The 13466-nt window shown below is 48.1% G+C and overlaps 2 protein-coding genes across 4 annotated transcripts in view; both read right to left on the bottom strand.

Moving 5' to 3' along the window:
• Positions 1-694: 694 nt before the first annotated feature.
• On the bottom strand, positions 695-3475 carry ACTA1 (actin alpha 1, skeletal muscle). Of its 3 annotated transcripts, none has more exons than XM_054695472.1 (7): positions 3459-3475; positions 2552-2692; positions 2132-2456; positions 1738-1899; positions 1464-1655; positions 1170-1351; positions 695-1088 (listed from the first exon to the last, which is right to left on the bottom strand). In XM_054695472.1, the coding sequence occupies exons 2-7, from the start codon at positions 2678-2680 to the stop codon at positions 879-881; spliced, it is 1200 nt and encodes a 399-aa protein (XP_054551447.1). In that variant the 5' UTR covers positions 2681-2692; positions 3459-3475; the 3' UTR covers positions 695-878. The 3 variants fall into 3 exon arrangements, with proteins under 3 accessions (XP_054551447.1, XP_037367358.1, XP_037367360.1); XM_037511461.2 differs by lacking the exon at positions 3459-3475 and adding an exon at positions 2826-2967; XM_037511463.2 differs by lacking the exon at positions 3459-3475 and adding an exon at positions 2826-2967 and having other exon boundaries at positions 908-1088; positions 1154-1351.
• A 3722-nt stretch (positions 3476-7197) lies between these two features.
• The window catches only part of NUP133 (nucleoporin 133), a 39498-nt gene continuing 33229 nt past the window's right edge, over positions 7198-13466 (bottom strand). The window contains exon 26 of the mRNA XM_037510192.2: positions 7198-10176. Within this exon, the coding sequence (XP_037366089.1) occupies positions 10040-10176 (137 nt within the window). The 3' untranslated portion in view covers positions 7198-10039. The remainder of the gene's footprint in view (positions 10177-13466) is intronic.

Genomic DNA, 13466 nt, shown 5'->3' with positions numbered 1-13466 from the left:
AGGAGTAGGGCTGTTTCTGCTCCCTTGTTACCCCGTCTTCTTCCAGGGCCAGTCTCAGCTCCCCTGCGTCCAGACGCGTCCTCGCGGCCCGCGCTCGGGGACGGTCCAGTGTTGTCCTTTCGGAAAGCACACTCGGCTCTTCTCTCCCTCCCGCTCCGCTCCTCCCCAGCCCCACGCTGGGTGGGGTGCTTTTCTCTACTACCACCGCGAAGCAAAGGACGTCCCCACTGGGAAGAAGAGTGATTGTTTCACTTACAAGTTAAACCCGGATCTTTCTAAGCAGAGGCCACCCTTTCCCTCGGATCCGGAGATGCGGTAGGGAACCCAGATTCAGTGAGGACGCCCTCTGGGTTCGCGGAACCCAACGGAGCGGGGAGGTGCGGCCGGGTCAGCACCACGGCCAGCGCCGCTGCCCCCCCCCCGCCCCCCACACCCCCCCCCCCCGGGCGGCCGCTGATTGGAGCGCGGCGGGGCGGGAGAAGGTTGTCCCCCGCGCACCCGGGGCTGGGGCGGCCGCGCGGGCCAGCAGGTGCCGGGGAGGACATCTGGTCCGGGGGGCAGCGGGGGCGCCGTGAGTATGGGAGGACGAGCAGTGTCAGAGTATTGTGGAAAGCGAGTTTACCGTCAGGACCCCTCTCCTCTCCCGCCCCCGCCCCCCCCCCGCCCCAGTAAACGCACACGGCACGCAGCTTCACGCAGCATAAGAGAATGGCAGAGTTTAATGCTTCAAGTTTTCCATTTCCTTCCACAGGGCTTTGTTTTAAAAATAACAAAATGAGGTAAATAAGTTAATGTATGTACACGTTATAAACATTGTGTCAGTTTGTGGCAGCAGCAACTCAAGTTGTTAGACCAAATTGCTGCTTGGCGGCTGGCGGTCAGCCGCCCGCAACTCGAGCAGATCTGCCGTCCTGAGGAGAATTCTCACGCTGTCCGCAGAATGGTCTAGAAGCATTTGCGGTGGACGATGGAGGGGCCGGCCTCGTCGTACTCCTGCTTGGTGATCCACATCTGCTGGAAGGTGGACAGCGAGGCCAGGATGGAGCCGCCGATCCACACGGAGTACTTGCGCTCAGGGGGGCGATGATCTGCAAGACAAGCGCGTCAGGAGCGGGGCGCCCGCCCCCCGAGCCCCCCACCCGCGGGCGGGCACGCGGGCCGCCGCCCACCTTGATCTTCATGGTGCTGGGGGCCAGCGCCGTGATCTCCTTCTGCATCCGGTCAGCGATACCGGGGTACATGGTGGTGCCCCCCGACATGACGTTGTTGGCGTACAGGTCCTTCCTGATGTCGATGTCGCACTTCATGATGCTGTTGTAGGTGGTCTCGTGGATGCCCGCCGACTCCATGCCTGGGGGCCGAGCGGGGGCGCGTGAGCCGGGGCCGGGGGCGCGGAGGGGACCCGGCCCGGGCCGGGGCGGGGGCGGGGGCGGGGGCGGGCCGGGCGCCGGGGCCGGGCTCACCGATGAAGGAGGGCTGGAAGAGCGTCTCCGGGCAGCGGAAACGCTCGTTGCCGATGGTGATGACCTGCCCGTCGGGCAGCTCGTAGCTCTTCTCCAGGGAGGAGGACGAGGCGGCCGTCGCCATCTCGTTCTCGAAGTCCAGGGCCACGTAGCACAGCTTCTCCTTGATGTCGCGCACGATCTCGCGCTCAGCTGTGCGGGCGGGGGAGGAGAGGGCGCTCAGCGGCCGCCGGGGCGCGGCTGAGCGGCCGGGGGAGCCCGGGGCGCGGCGCACCTGTGGTCACGAAGGAGTAGCCGCGCTCGGTGAGGATCTTCATCAGGTAGTCGGTGAGGTCGCGGCCGGCCAGGTCCAGGCGCATGATGGCGTGCGGCAGGGCGTAGCCCTCGTAGATGGGCACGTTGTGGGTGACGCCGTCGCCGGAGTCGAGCACGATGCCTGCGCCGGGCGGGGAGTGAGCCGCGGGCGGGCGCGGCGCGGAGGCTGCGAGGGGCCCCCACAGCCACCGAGCCCCGCGGGCGAGGCCGACCCGCCCTTCCCGCGCCGGGAGACCCGGGCTGGGCTGGGCTGGGGGGGGCGGGGCGGGAGCGAGCAGGCGGGGGCGGGGAGGGGGGCGGGGGGGGGGGCGGGCGCCGAGCGCGGTCCGCGCGCGCTTACCGGTGGTACTTACCGGTGGTACGGCCCGAGGCGTAGAGCGACAGCACGGCCTGGATGGCCACGTACATGGCGGGGACGTTGAAGGTCTCAAACATGATCTGGGTCATCTTCTCGCGGTTGGCCTTGGGGTTGAGGGGGGCTTCGGTGAGCAGGGTGGGGTGCTCCTCGGGGGCCACGCGGAGCTCGTTGTAGAAGGTGTGGTGCCAGATCTTCTCCATGTCGTCCCAGTTGGTGATGATGCCGTGCTCAATGGGGTACTTCAGGGTCAGGATGCCTCTCTTGCTCTGAGCCTCGTCGCCCACGTAGGAGTCTTTCTGACCCATGCCCACCATGACACCCTGCGGAGCGGGAGCACCACGCCCGGGTTACGGCTGCGGCCGGGCGAGGCTGTGCCCGGCCCCGGCCCCGCTCCCCCGCGGAGGGGCAGCCTGACCTGATGGCGAGGGCGGCCCACGATGGATGGGAACACGGCCCTGGGGGCGTCGTCGCCGGCGAAGCCGGCTTTCACCAGACCCGAGCCGTTGTCGCACACGAGCGCGGTGGTCTCGTCTTCGTCACACATGGCGTCTGGTTTCTGCAAGGACAGGAAAGCGGCGGAGACACATGGCGCAGCAGCGCAGCAGCCTCCTCTGCTCCGAGGCGAGGCCGCGCCGGCCCCAGGGCTCTCGCTTCCCCTGGACCTAAGGACTCCCCAGCAGGGAGCGCACCTGTGGTCGGGGAGGCGGCCGGGGCCCCCTGCGCTAGGGAGAGGCGCCCAAGGTCATCCTGACCACACTGGGAATTTCTTCACCCCGGGCGTCCAGGGGTTCGCGACTGACTCCCGAAACCCGCCTGCCTTCGCCGCAGGCCTCCGGCCGCCCGGGCCACGTGCTAACAGCGCCCCCGCGCCCCAGCCCGCGCCGCGGCGGCCCCCGGGAGGCAGAGGCCCGCGCTGCCCGCCCCGAGCCCGTGCGGCGGGGAAGGAGGTGTCGCGGCGAAGGGCTCTGGCGCTCCCCCCCGGAGGTGGCCTGGTCCGGACACGACATTCCCGACCTAGAAGAGCGCCCCTTCGCCTGCCGTGAGCCCAGAGAGCAGCGGCCCAGGGGCTCTGGCGCTCGGTCCGGAGGGAACTGCCGTTGACCGACTCAAGCAAAGGCTTCACCTCCCCGGGCACATGGTAAATGCCAGATGGCGCCGAGAGCCGGGGATGGGTCAGGGGGCGGCTGTCTCGCGCCTTCCCTTTCAAGCGCCTGTGGCGGCCGCGACCCCGGCACGGCCCCAGGGCGCAGGCCCGACGCCGACCTAAGGAGTGGGCTGGGCTCGGGGTGCGCTCTCCCTGCCCCGGCCCGCGCCCGCCCTACCTGGGCGCTCGGCTACACCTGCTGCTCTCCGGCTCAGACCCACGGGAGGGGAGCGAGGCTTCTCTGGCGCTGTCCGCTGCGTTGGCAGCTTGTCCCCCCACAGAGGTTTTATATAGCCCGCGGGCGCGCCCTCCCGCGCCGCCCCGCAGGAATGTCGCTGCCCTTCTCGAGCCATATTTGGGTGTAGGGCACCAGGCCCCCCGCCCCCCGGCCGGTTCACGGCCTGGGCCCCCTACGCTGACCAAAGAAGGAGCGGCCTGGCTTTGGCCCAGGTAACGCGGGCCGGGCCGTATATGGAGCGTCTCTCGCGAGGGTCGGCCCCTCCGGACCCCGCCCAGCTGCCCGCGGAGGGCGCGGGGTGGGGCGCGGCGGGGCGCGGGCGCGTGCGCGTGCGCGCCCCGCGCCGCACCTGTCGGGCCGGCATTCCCGCCCCGCCCACTCGGCGCTCGCCGGGCGCTGCGGGCGCTGCCTCCCGCTCTCGCCCCTTCGTCGGGTTCTCTATTCGGCCCCCCCTCGCGCGCCCCCCCTTCACAATACACCCTAACCCGCGCGTGCAGCCCCAGGAGGGAGCCTTGTAGTGGGTCCGAGAGTCAGTCAACCCCGGGATCCCGGCGGGGATAAGCCCTCCAGGGAACTGCATTTCTCCCGGCCACCTCAGCCCCGGATCCAGAGGACTGACCCAAGTCGGCCCCCGCCCCCCCGGGGAGAGGGCGCCCGGCGGCGGGAGGGGCGCAGCTGTCGCGGGGCAGACAACTGGCCCCGGGAGGCGAGGGTGCAGGGCGAGAGGAGGCGCAGGGCTCACGGGGACAGGCCCGGGCGGGTGCCTCAGGCTGCGCAGGGCACAAAGCCAGGGCACCGAGACGTCTGCCTCGGTGACTGAGCAGTATGGGCTCCTGAAGGGAATGAATGGTGGGGGGGGGTTTCCTCCCTAGGAATGACCTGCCCCAGGTTGGCGGGCCGAACGGAGCTCCTTAAGCCCAGTTCCATTCTGGCTGAGGGGCCTCAGCTGAAAGAGGAGGGTCAGGACCCGCAGGTGGGGATCCCTGAGGTGTCCTTGGAGGAAGCCTTGCCCATCGTTCTTCCCAATAAAGAGGACAAGGCCACTGCACTCTAGGATGGGGAGCAATTTTTCCTTTTGCAAAGGCTGGACAAACTCATCTTTAAATTTAGAGGATGATGCGCGCCAAGGCCAGGCTGTGTCCCAGTCCACCTTGGAGAGTCACCATCTACCAGAGCCTGCGGCAGCTGTTCTATTTATACCACTGGTATATGAGGATATGCCTTTCAAAGCTTTCTAGATGGTTTTGGATCTACTTATGGTAAGGGGCAGTGGAGGTCGGAGGAGGTTATCCATGTCTTACTTTTTTTTTTTTTTTTCTGCGGCAAGGGCAGTTCTAACCTCTCCTTGGTGTAGAAGGCACGAGGAAAAATGATTTTCTGGGATGAACTCTGTGACATAGTTTAAGGGGGTACATCAGCAATGTGGGGCCATCCATAATGGAATCCTTGGTTTTTCTGAGATGCTTAAGTGTTCCCAAAATAGCTACAATTCCCATTTGGTAGTGGAACTTGGCAACTGGGACAGGTGTGGACTCTCTTAAGGAGGAATATAAAAGCACATGTTACCCTCCTCTGTAACCCATATCATGGCAGCTCGACCTAAAAACTATCAAAGTCAACTGAAAAATGAGATAGGTTAATGTGGGGCCAATTTAGAGTACAAATTTCATACTTCATGCTCATCCACAAAGTACTACAGTTTCATATTTTGTTTTTTTCAGTCATTTTAGAGAATGAGTAAGGGACAGAACTACATTTTGTTTTTCTTTACCTTGTGTCCTGCTGTGTCTAGGTGGTTGAGACACTAAGGAAAAAAAAAAAAAAACCTGGCAAATGCACTGTATGTACAATATAAGGGGAATAACTAAAATGTTAGCTGGAAAGCAGGAAGAAAATGTGTCGTGTTCCTTTGGAATACTGAAGAATTTGTGGACAATTTAAAGGGGAAACAGGCCACATTGTTCCACATTGTTCAAACAAACTTGTTCTACGTACCTCTTGGCTTTCTTACAGCAAGCTTTCCTAAGCTGTTAGATTTAAGTCTACATTAAAAGTTATGAACAGGGCCTCCCTGGTGGCGCTGTGGTTGAGTGCTGGGCTGCAAAGCTGCCCACAGCCTCCACAGCGCCGGTTCAATCCCCGGCCGTGCGGCGAGGGTCCTACATGGCACAGCAGACCTCTCCTGTCTCGCCCGCTGCTCCCCTCAGCAGTCTCTGTCTCTGTCTCATCCCCTCTGTCTCTTTTGGTGCTGTCAGGTTCTTGTTGGCTCAGGGAACAGATTTAACAGGCTGATGAAGCCATCCCATTCATCTCTTGGGAAACACAGCAGTGCTCTGCTCTGGCTCAGGAGAGCACGTTACTGCCTGCACGCTCTATTGCTAAGGAAAGGCCTGCCATGTGAGGCATGCTTGACGGAGCTCTTGCCTGATCCCCAAGTCCTCACCTGTCTATACTCCCCAGTCGTGCTCAGTCTAAGTCTCCTAGTGCTCCCTATATTTGAAACTTTATGATATGCTTTCACATTGTTTTCTTAACCCTTTCAACTGTCCTGAGGTAAGATACATCAGTACCCCCTTACCTACAGGGCATGTGTACTAAGACCCTCTGGTGGATGCCTACACCAGGGCTAGTACCTACCAAACCCTAACACTGCTTTTCCTATACATTCATGCCATGATAAATTAGGCACAGTAAGACTAATAACAGTAAAACAGAACAATCACAATAATGTGCTGTAATGAAAACTCCATGAATGTGGTCTCTCAAAATATTTTACGATACTTAATATCTTCCGCACTCCTGTAGGTTAACTGACATTGCATAAAGCAAAGTCAGTGATGGGGGGAGAGAGGAACTACTGTGGGTACAATTCATTCCTCTTCAAAGAAAAAAAACAAACTTCACATATCCCAGGTCACACAGCAGCCAGTGGAGGAGCAGGGGCTTAGGGAACCCTGGGTGGCCAGGGAGGGATGAGGACCACTTTTGATTTGCCTTTTATCATCCCGAACACTTGGTTCAATTCTGGAAACGTAACAGATCCACGAGGGATCTACCTTTCCAAGGAAACGCCAAAGCATCCTGATATAAAGTTATGGTTTCAAGTGCAACTATCTTCTGTCTTCTCAAAAAGAATAGCAAGAAGTGCTGGCAACGAAGTCAGAAACGTTCCTGTGGCCAGGTGGATGATGGAAGAGACCAAACTCTCTTTCCTCAGCAGCCACACATCTTAAAACGTCAGGTCAACCTATGGCAGTCAAGAAGAGAAGGCTCAGATTTCTGGGTTTGCTCTGCCTTGGCCATCTCTAAGGGTCTGACTTCATCAGAGCCGCTCCTTTTCGTCCATCACCTTCTTACACCAGATGTAACAAACTGGTAACAATTTACACTGTGATCTGGATGTGCTCCTGTTTTGACTGGCGAGGTGACTCTGTGCAGGTCACATTCAGAAAGACTCAGCATTCTCAACTGAGGATACCAGTAAAGGCTGATTCAAAGATTACAACTAGGTAAGTGTCTAGGGCACTAGAAATAATCAGAGGTCCTCTATCGTTCTTCTGAGTCTTTGGACGAGGTGTGAGGGGCAAGGTGATAAGAAGTGGGCAAAGGACATTAAAAACTATTAGCATTGTTCCATAAATATATTTTAAAGTCATCACGAATGAATACGAAGGCTCCGTGTCATTTTAAATGTATTTATAGTGCACAAAGATTTCTGTACAAAGATTTCTTCTAGTATTGAAAATGGCAAAGAATCCCCAAACCCAGCATATTAACTTAAGTGTTTTAAAACTGTTAAGGAGAATGCAGAGAGGGAGAGAGGGAGAGAGAATGCAGAGAGAGATAAATAGCCAGGGAGGTTGGGAAGGAAGGAGACTACAGTAAATTATGGTACAGTCACATAGTACAGTGTCATACTTTCGTATGTGGGGCAAGGGAAAGACTGATTAGGAAAAAACTGTCTATAAAAAAGATCCTCAGGAGTAGTGATAATGAAAAAAAAGGTTAAGAAATACTGAATTAAGGATACAAAGATTTATAATGTTGTATACTTGAAACCTGTTATAAACCAATGTTATTTCAATAAAAAGTTAAAAAAATACTTCTGCAGCTATAAACACTTCAGTACATGTTCCCGTGAATAAAACAAAGATATATAGAAATGCTCACAATGTTCCACATGAAAATAAGACTATAAAATATAAAACGAGCATGCACAGTCCACAAGGTGCTAGAATATATTTCAAAATGGTAACTGAAGTTATTTCCGGCTGGTGGACTTACAGGGGTTTTTTTCACATACTTTTTAAACAGGCTTCACATTTTCTATTTTTTAAATTTTAGAATTCTGAAAGACTATTTTTTCAAATGTATTTTGGAATTTAATGAATGGATTTTACACAGGAATAGATAAAGCTATTTTCTCTTGGGTATTCTTCAAACAAAATATCTAGGAATTAGTAGTAAATGGGGCTACACTAAAAATTTTGTAATTATCAACCTCAAATTTACAAGTGTGTCAGATGACTTTGGAGTAAGAAGTGAGTTTAACTTCACTGTGGTTTGGCTTCCTTCTGTTCAAGTTTCTGAGAACTGTCACATACCTGCCCCCAGGCCCCTCAGCATGCTTGGTGGGCAACGACTTAGGGAAACTATGACTCGATCTCAAAGTAAGAAAAGCAACATAATCCAGGTTCTAGAAGTTTTCTTCAAAAGTGAAATCCCTAAAACAGAAAGTTCTGGTAGCCTTTTACTAAAATCTGTCACTAAAGATTTTAGCCAGTCTCTTACTGTGTATTTCCAGTTCTGCTTTAGTCCTTGACACATAGACAATCCTTAAAACACACCAATAAACGAAGTCTGCTACTATCAAAGATAAAACCTTATTGATTGTTTGATCAAGGCCACAAACTAGGTTTTTAGAGTAGCAAAGAAAGGAGAAAAGAAAACCTTTCCTCAAGTCCGTAAAATGTCTTTCCTTAGAAAACACGTTCACATAGTCCCTTTAAAATCTGTCCTTAGCAACTGTTCAATTTACATAAAAATCACTGATAATTCTTTGATAAGGACTACGTTGTGGAAGGAATTTTTAATTTAGAAATACATTATTCAATTTATTAATTTTGCTATTACTGTTAAATAATTTTTAAAAACCAATCACTTTGGTGCTCTAATTACAGACTTGAAGAGAGCTAGAATGAGCGCTCTGCTCCCTTCGAAGTAAGACAGTCACTACACATCACAGTGAGAGGGCAGTGCACTCAGCAGGACAGGGTCATTACTAGGTTTCCCTCTCACTACAGATAATTAGGTTTGGGAAGATGTCCCCAGAACACGTTACTACCTGAGAAGTGTTATGTGTTCACACAAAACCAAAGCCTTGTTGTATGTGAACATTCAACCATCTCTGACCCACCACCTGACAAGCGCCTCTCCCTACCTCGCTTAGCACCTACCCTTCAACACACGCCCGACCCGGACCCTGATGCTGTCCCACATTCCAGCTACCATTCCCTTCCTTTGACTATTAATGTAAACAGTGCCATATAAGCATTTTTCTGGATCAGAAGCCTGGAGAGAAGAGGGCGTGATGGCTGTACTCTGTGAAACCAAGAACTGGACTCTGTTCACCATATTTAACTTCTGACCTTTTCAGCTGTTGGAGCAAGTTGTTTAGTGAGCATTCGACCCAGCCAAAGTCTGAATATGCCAGCAACTCCCTGTCCAATCTCTGCTTTATTTAAAGCTGGATAAATAAAAACTGGGTGATGACACTGGTCAGGACAAAGAAGCTTTTTGAAAACCACTACATTTCAGTTAAGCCAGTGGCCATATTAAGAAAACCCATAATCATATCTAGAATTACACAGCCTTTACATTAGCTACCCAAAATATAGTAAAGTCAATAGTCTGTGTAAATCATCCTAAAACTACATGAAGTGGACTGAATCCCCACTAATGCTCAAAACTTATATGGTAAGTTATAGATAGAGCACATGAACTAGCCCCGTTGTTTTGTCCTTTAGTCCCATAACAAGTCAGCAAAATTTGACATTAATCTTACTAGATATTTTCCACTAGTCTAACCAAAACAGATACCAACACTTCAGATTCCCTTCAATGCATAATATCCAAAGCCCTGGCAATTTAGACAATCGTGTGCAATCTTGTCATTTTTAGTTATAGAAACTGAAACCTAGAAGTGATTTTTATAGATAAATAGCCAGAACCAGAACTCCAGAATGATGGATGGAGGGCAATTAAAGAGAAAGAAATAGCAAGTACAAAAACAAATGGTAAATTTCAGAAGTAAAAACAGAGGAAAGAAAATATCACAGAACTATAGCCGTATAACTAGTTTGTGGTGGCTTCTTAATATGGTATAAAATTCTAAATACGGTATAAAGAAACTTAGCAATATATGCTATAAAATTACATAAACTTCCAGGTATTCAAGTCAAAAAATTTTATAAGGATACACTATACAAATTTTCAGAAACAATAACCATTTTAAGAAAATGTTACATTTGTCCTTGCACATAATATTCATAATTTGCTTTCAAAACAAATTCAAAGTAAGAATTAGACTTCAAGTTTCCAAGCTGATCTGCTTGTAGTAGGTCTTTCACCTCTGGTAGGTATTCACTGAGCTGAATGCCTATAAACAAACACAGAAAGTATTTTTCATTTTCATAAACTTTCAAATTAATTAAGATGATTGATGATAAAAACACCTGTGTTTCTATTTAAAATATGTCACTCTGCTATTGGGAAATACTCAGTTCTAAATTCCTTCCATCTGTCAAACATACTTGCAGGTCTAACAATATGACATACTTTACTTAGAAGAGGTTGCTTGAGTGTTTTCTCCCAGGTCAAAATAGCCAATCTATTTAAAGTCTTTAAAAAGTTCTGAAGTATTTTCATTTTTCCCCAGAGTGTAAGTCAGTCCTTCAATGTGGAAGTTTTAAATTGATAATCATTGGAAAACAAGTATTTCAAATATTTATATATTCACCAAATCTTGGAATTTAGTAACTACAATATCCCAAAATGTATTAGTTTAAATGGACAGTTAGAAAGGTAGAAGAATCATCACCAGTTCTCCACAGAGCTGGAAAGCCAAGAGCACTGATTAAACAGACTGTCTACATTAAGTTGTGTGTAGTTGCACAAAAGTATGTACATTGTTTTCTCACTTGATTTTAATTAATAAGAAAATATTCTACAGCTTGTTACATTACAGTAAGTTTCTCAAAATCAGTACCAACCTTCTAAGTGCCTACCACCATTTTGTATTTAATTGTTATACAATAAAATCTGGGTTAATAATGTTATGAAACTAAACCTGAAATATTTACATCCTATGATACAATTAACACACTTCCCATAAAAACTTTTTCCCTGTAAAACAGAATTAAACTTGTAAAAATACATTAATTTCTTTAAAAAAAAACCTAAACTCTTATTTCACTATTTTTAAATTTTCTATTTAAAACTGGTATGATGGTTCATTTCTTTTCATTGTGGTAGGAGAATGTCAAAATTTGACTTTGCCTACAAACATCTGGCAGGCAGCAGCAGAAGGGGGCATCAAGGGTCTTGGCAACTTAGAGCCAATGCTCCATCTAACAGGGGGCAGCGTTACCAGCTCCAGCTGACTGTAAATATTTCAGTCTGATGTAGGCAAATTTTTCAATATTGAAGAGAAGTTAGAAAACAAGACTTTTGTAAGAATATGTCTCTCTACCTTTAGAATCTGTCCTATAAAAGGACATGGAAACCATATTATTAAAAAAGGATCCAAAAGTAAAACGTCTTTGGCTTATTGTAATATACATACTTTTTATTTATATGCACTTATAAGAATTTTCTACTAATTTTTGTTCTTTGGCAAAATTTAATAACTTCATAAAATTTTAAGTTTCCATTTGTTTTACATCTATAATTTATAAGCTAAGAAGAGCAAAAACTGCAAAGTCACCTTTAAATGGAACTAAATACTTAATTAGGCACAATTCAGTTCAATGGCACTTTCATGAGAACTAATATAGTGGAAAGCATTAGGTCCAAGTCCAAATGCTTCTAAGAATCTACTGGGTTCAACTATAGAATCTCTCCAACTTACTTCTTCAATTCCAAATAGAGAAAAACGGAAGCATTACAGATATATTTTAGCTCTCTCTGAATTTTAAGTACTTCAAGTATTTTCTTTTTTTTTTTTTTTTTTTTAAATATTAAATTTTATTTTTATATTCCCCATACAATTGCAAACGCCCCATTCTGACCCCAATCCTTCCCCTCCCGCCCCCCCACCCCCCAAAAAGTGTCTCTGGTTCATAGTTTTTTTGTTGATTTTGATTTTCACTTTCTTATATTCATTTTCCTGGTCCCTTATTTAAGTTTTCTAGATTCCTGCTATGAGTGAGACCATCCGGTATTTTTCTTTTTCTTTTTGGCTTATTTCGCTGAGCATGATCCCTTCCAGTGCCATCCATGTTGCTGCAAATTGCATGTGTTTATCTTTTTTGAATGCTGAGTAATATTCCATGGTATATATGTACCACATCTTCTTGATCCAGTCATCTATTTTTGGGCATTTGGGTTGTTTCCAAAGCTTAGCTATTGTAAACAGTGCTGCTATAAACATAGGAGTGCAGGTGCTCTTTGGAATTGATGTTTCTGTGTCCTTTGGGTAAATACCTAGGAGTGGAATTGCTGGATCATATGGAAGCTCTATGTTTAGTAGGTCCAGAAATCTCCACACAGCTCTCCATAGTGGTTGGACCAGTTTGCACTACTTCAAGTATTTTCAAGCAAAATATATTTTCCTTATATCCTTCCCCTCATTCTACTTTTAGTTTTTAGTTATTTCTTGTCAATGAAAAGGCTTTATTAACCTTTGTGTTACTCATATTTGAAAACAAAAAAAGCTCATTAAATCTATTACCATTGTGAAGTGATAGCCATTTTTCAGAAATGAAAGTCCAGGTCAATTCTGAGCAAATTCCAAGCAAACTAGTGACAGAATTGCATTTATATTAATAAAATAAGACTAAAAATCGGAAAAATAAGGCTAAGGGATCAATGCAGAGATGCTTTAAAATAAAACTTTCAGAAATGTAAACACAGTTTGCTTCTCTTTAGCCTCAGATTATTGGTTGGTTTGGTTAGTTCCATAGCATTTCGCATTTCACTTCATTAAGCCAGAGATTCTAAAATAAAGGACCGTAGGGTAAAGTCTATTACAGAGAAGGTGGGGCTAGGAATCCACAAAATAATTCTAGGCATTCAAAGAAGACTGTTTGCTGAATGACTACGAGGTGCGGGTACCAGGTTGGGCATGCTTTATATAGACTAATGTCCTAACAGATAAACACAGAGAAAATTTTCCAGTGTATATAAATGTCAGCAGGATGAATAAAATCCATTATTTCATTTAGAATAGAAGAGTCCTTCCATTTAGAAGGACTGCTGAATTTACAACAGAATTCAGTTACTGTGTATTCTTTCCAATGGTTTTTTAGAGTGTCCTTATATTGGTAAATACTGAAGGACCCTATTTTGCATATTGCTTGGATTTAGCATTTCATATTATGCCCTAATTATTCTATAATAAATATAAATGACATTTATTTTTGTGTATAAGAAGTGTGAAATTTCTCATCTCTTGTCTAACATCCTTTGTCTATTAGGCTTCCAGTATCATGAAAGAAGATGAAAGTAAGTATTCTTTAATTCATCTCTGTAATTTATCTTCTTTAATTCATCTGTAAAAGATCTTTACCTATTTGTGTCTTAATTAGCTAGTAGAATTTTGCTCACTGCCTAAGGTACAAAACATATACTTTCCTGTGTCTTTTTGTTTCTAAAATGAATATTAGAGTGTCAATGTTCAAAATGGGTTTGTAAAAACATTATGCAACTTATTCCTATGTGTGGTATGAT

The sequence above is a fragment of the Talpa occidentalis genome, unplaced genomic scaffold (genome assembly GCF_014898055.3).
Source record: "Talpa occidentalis isolate TD23 unplaced genomic scaffold, MPIMG_talOcc4v2.1 talOcc4.14, whole genome shotgun sequence".
NCBI lineage: Eukaryota > Metazoa > Chordata > Mammalia > Eulipotyphla > Talpidae > Talpa > Talpa occidentalis.
The sequence above is the reverse complement of the archived record's forward strand: the minus strand, read 5'-3'. Positions and strand labels throughout refer to the sequence as shown.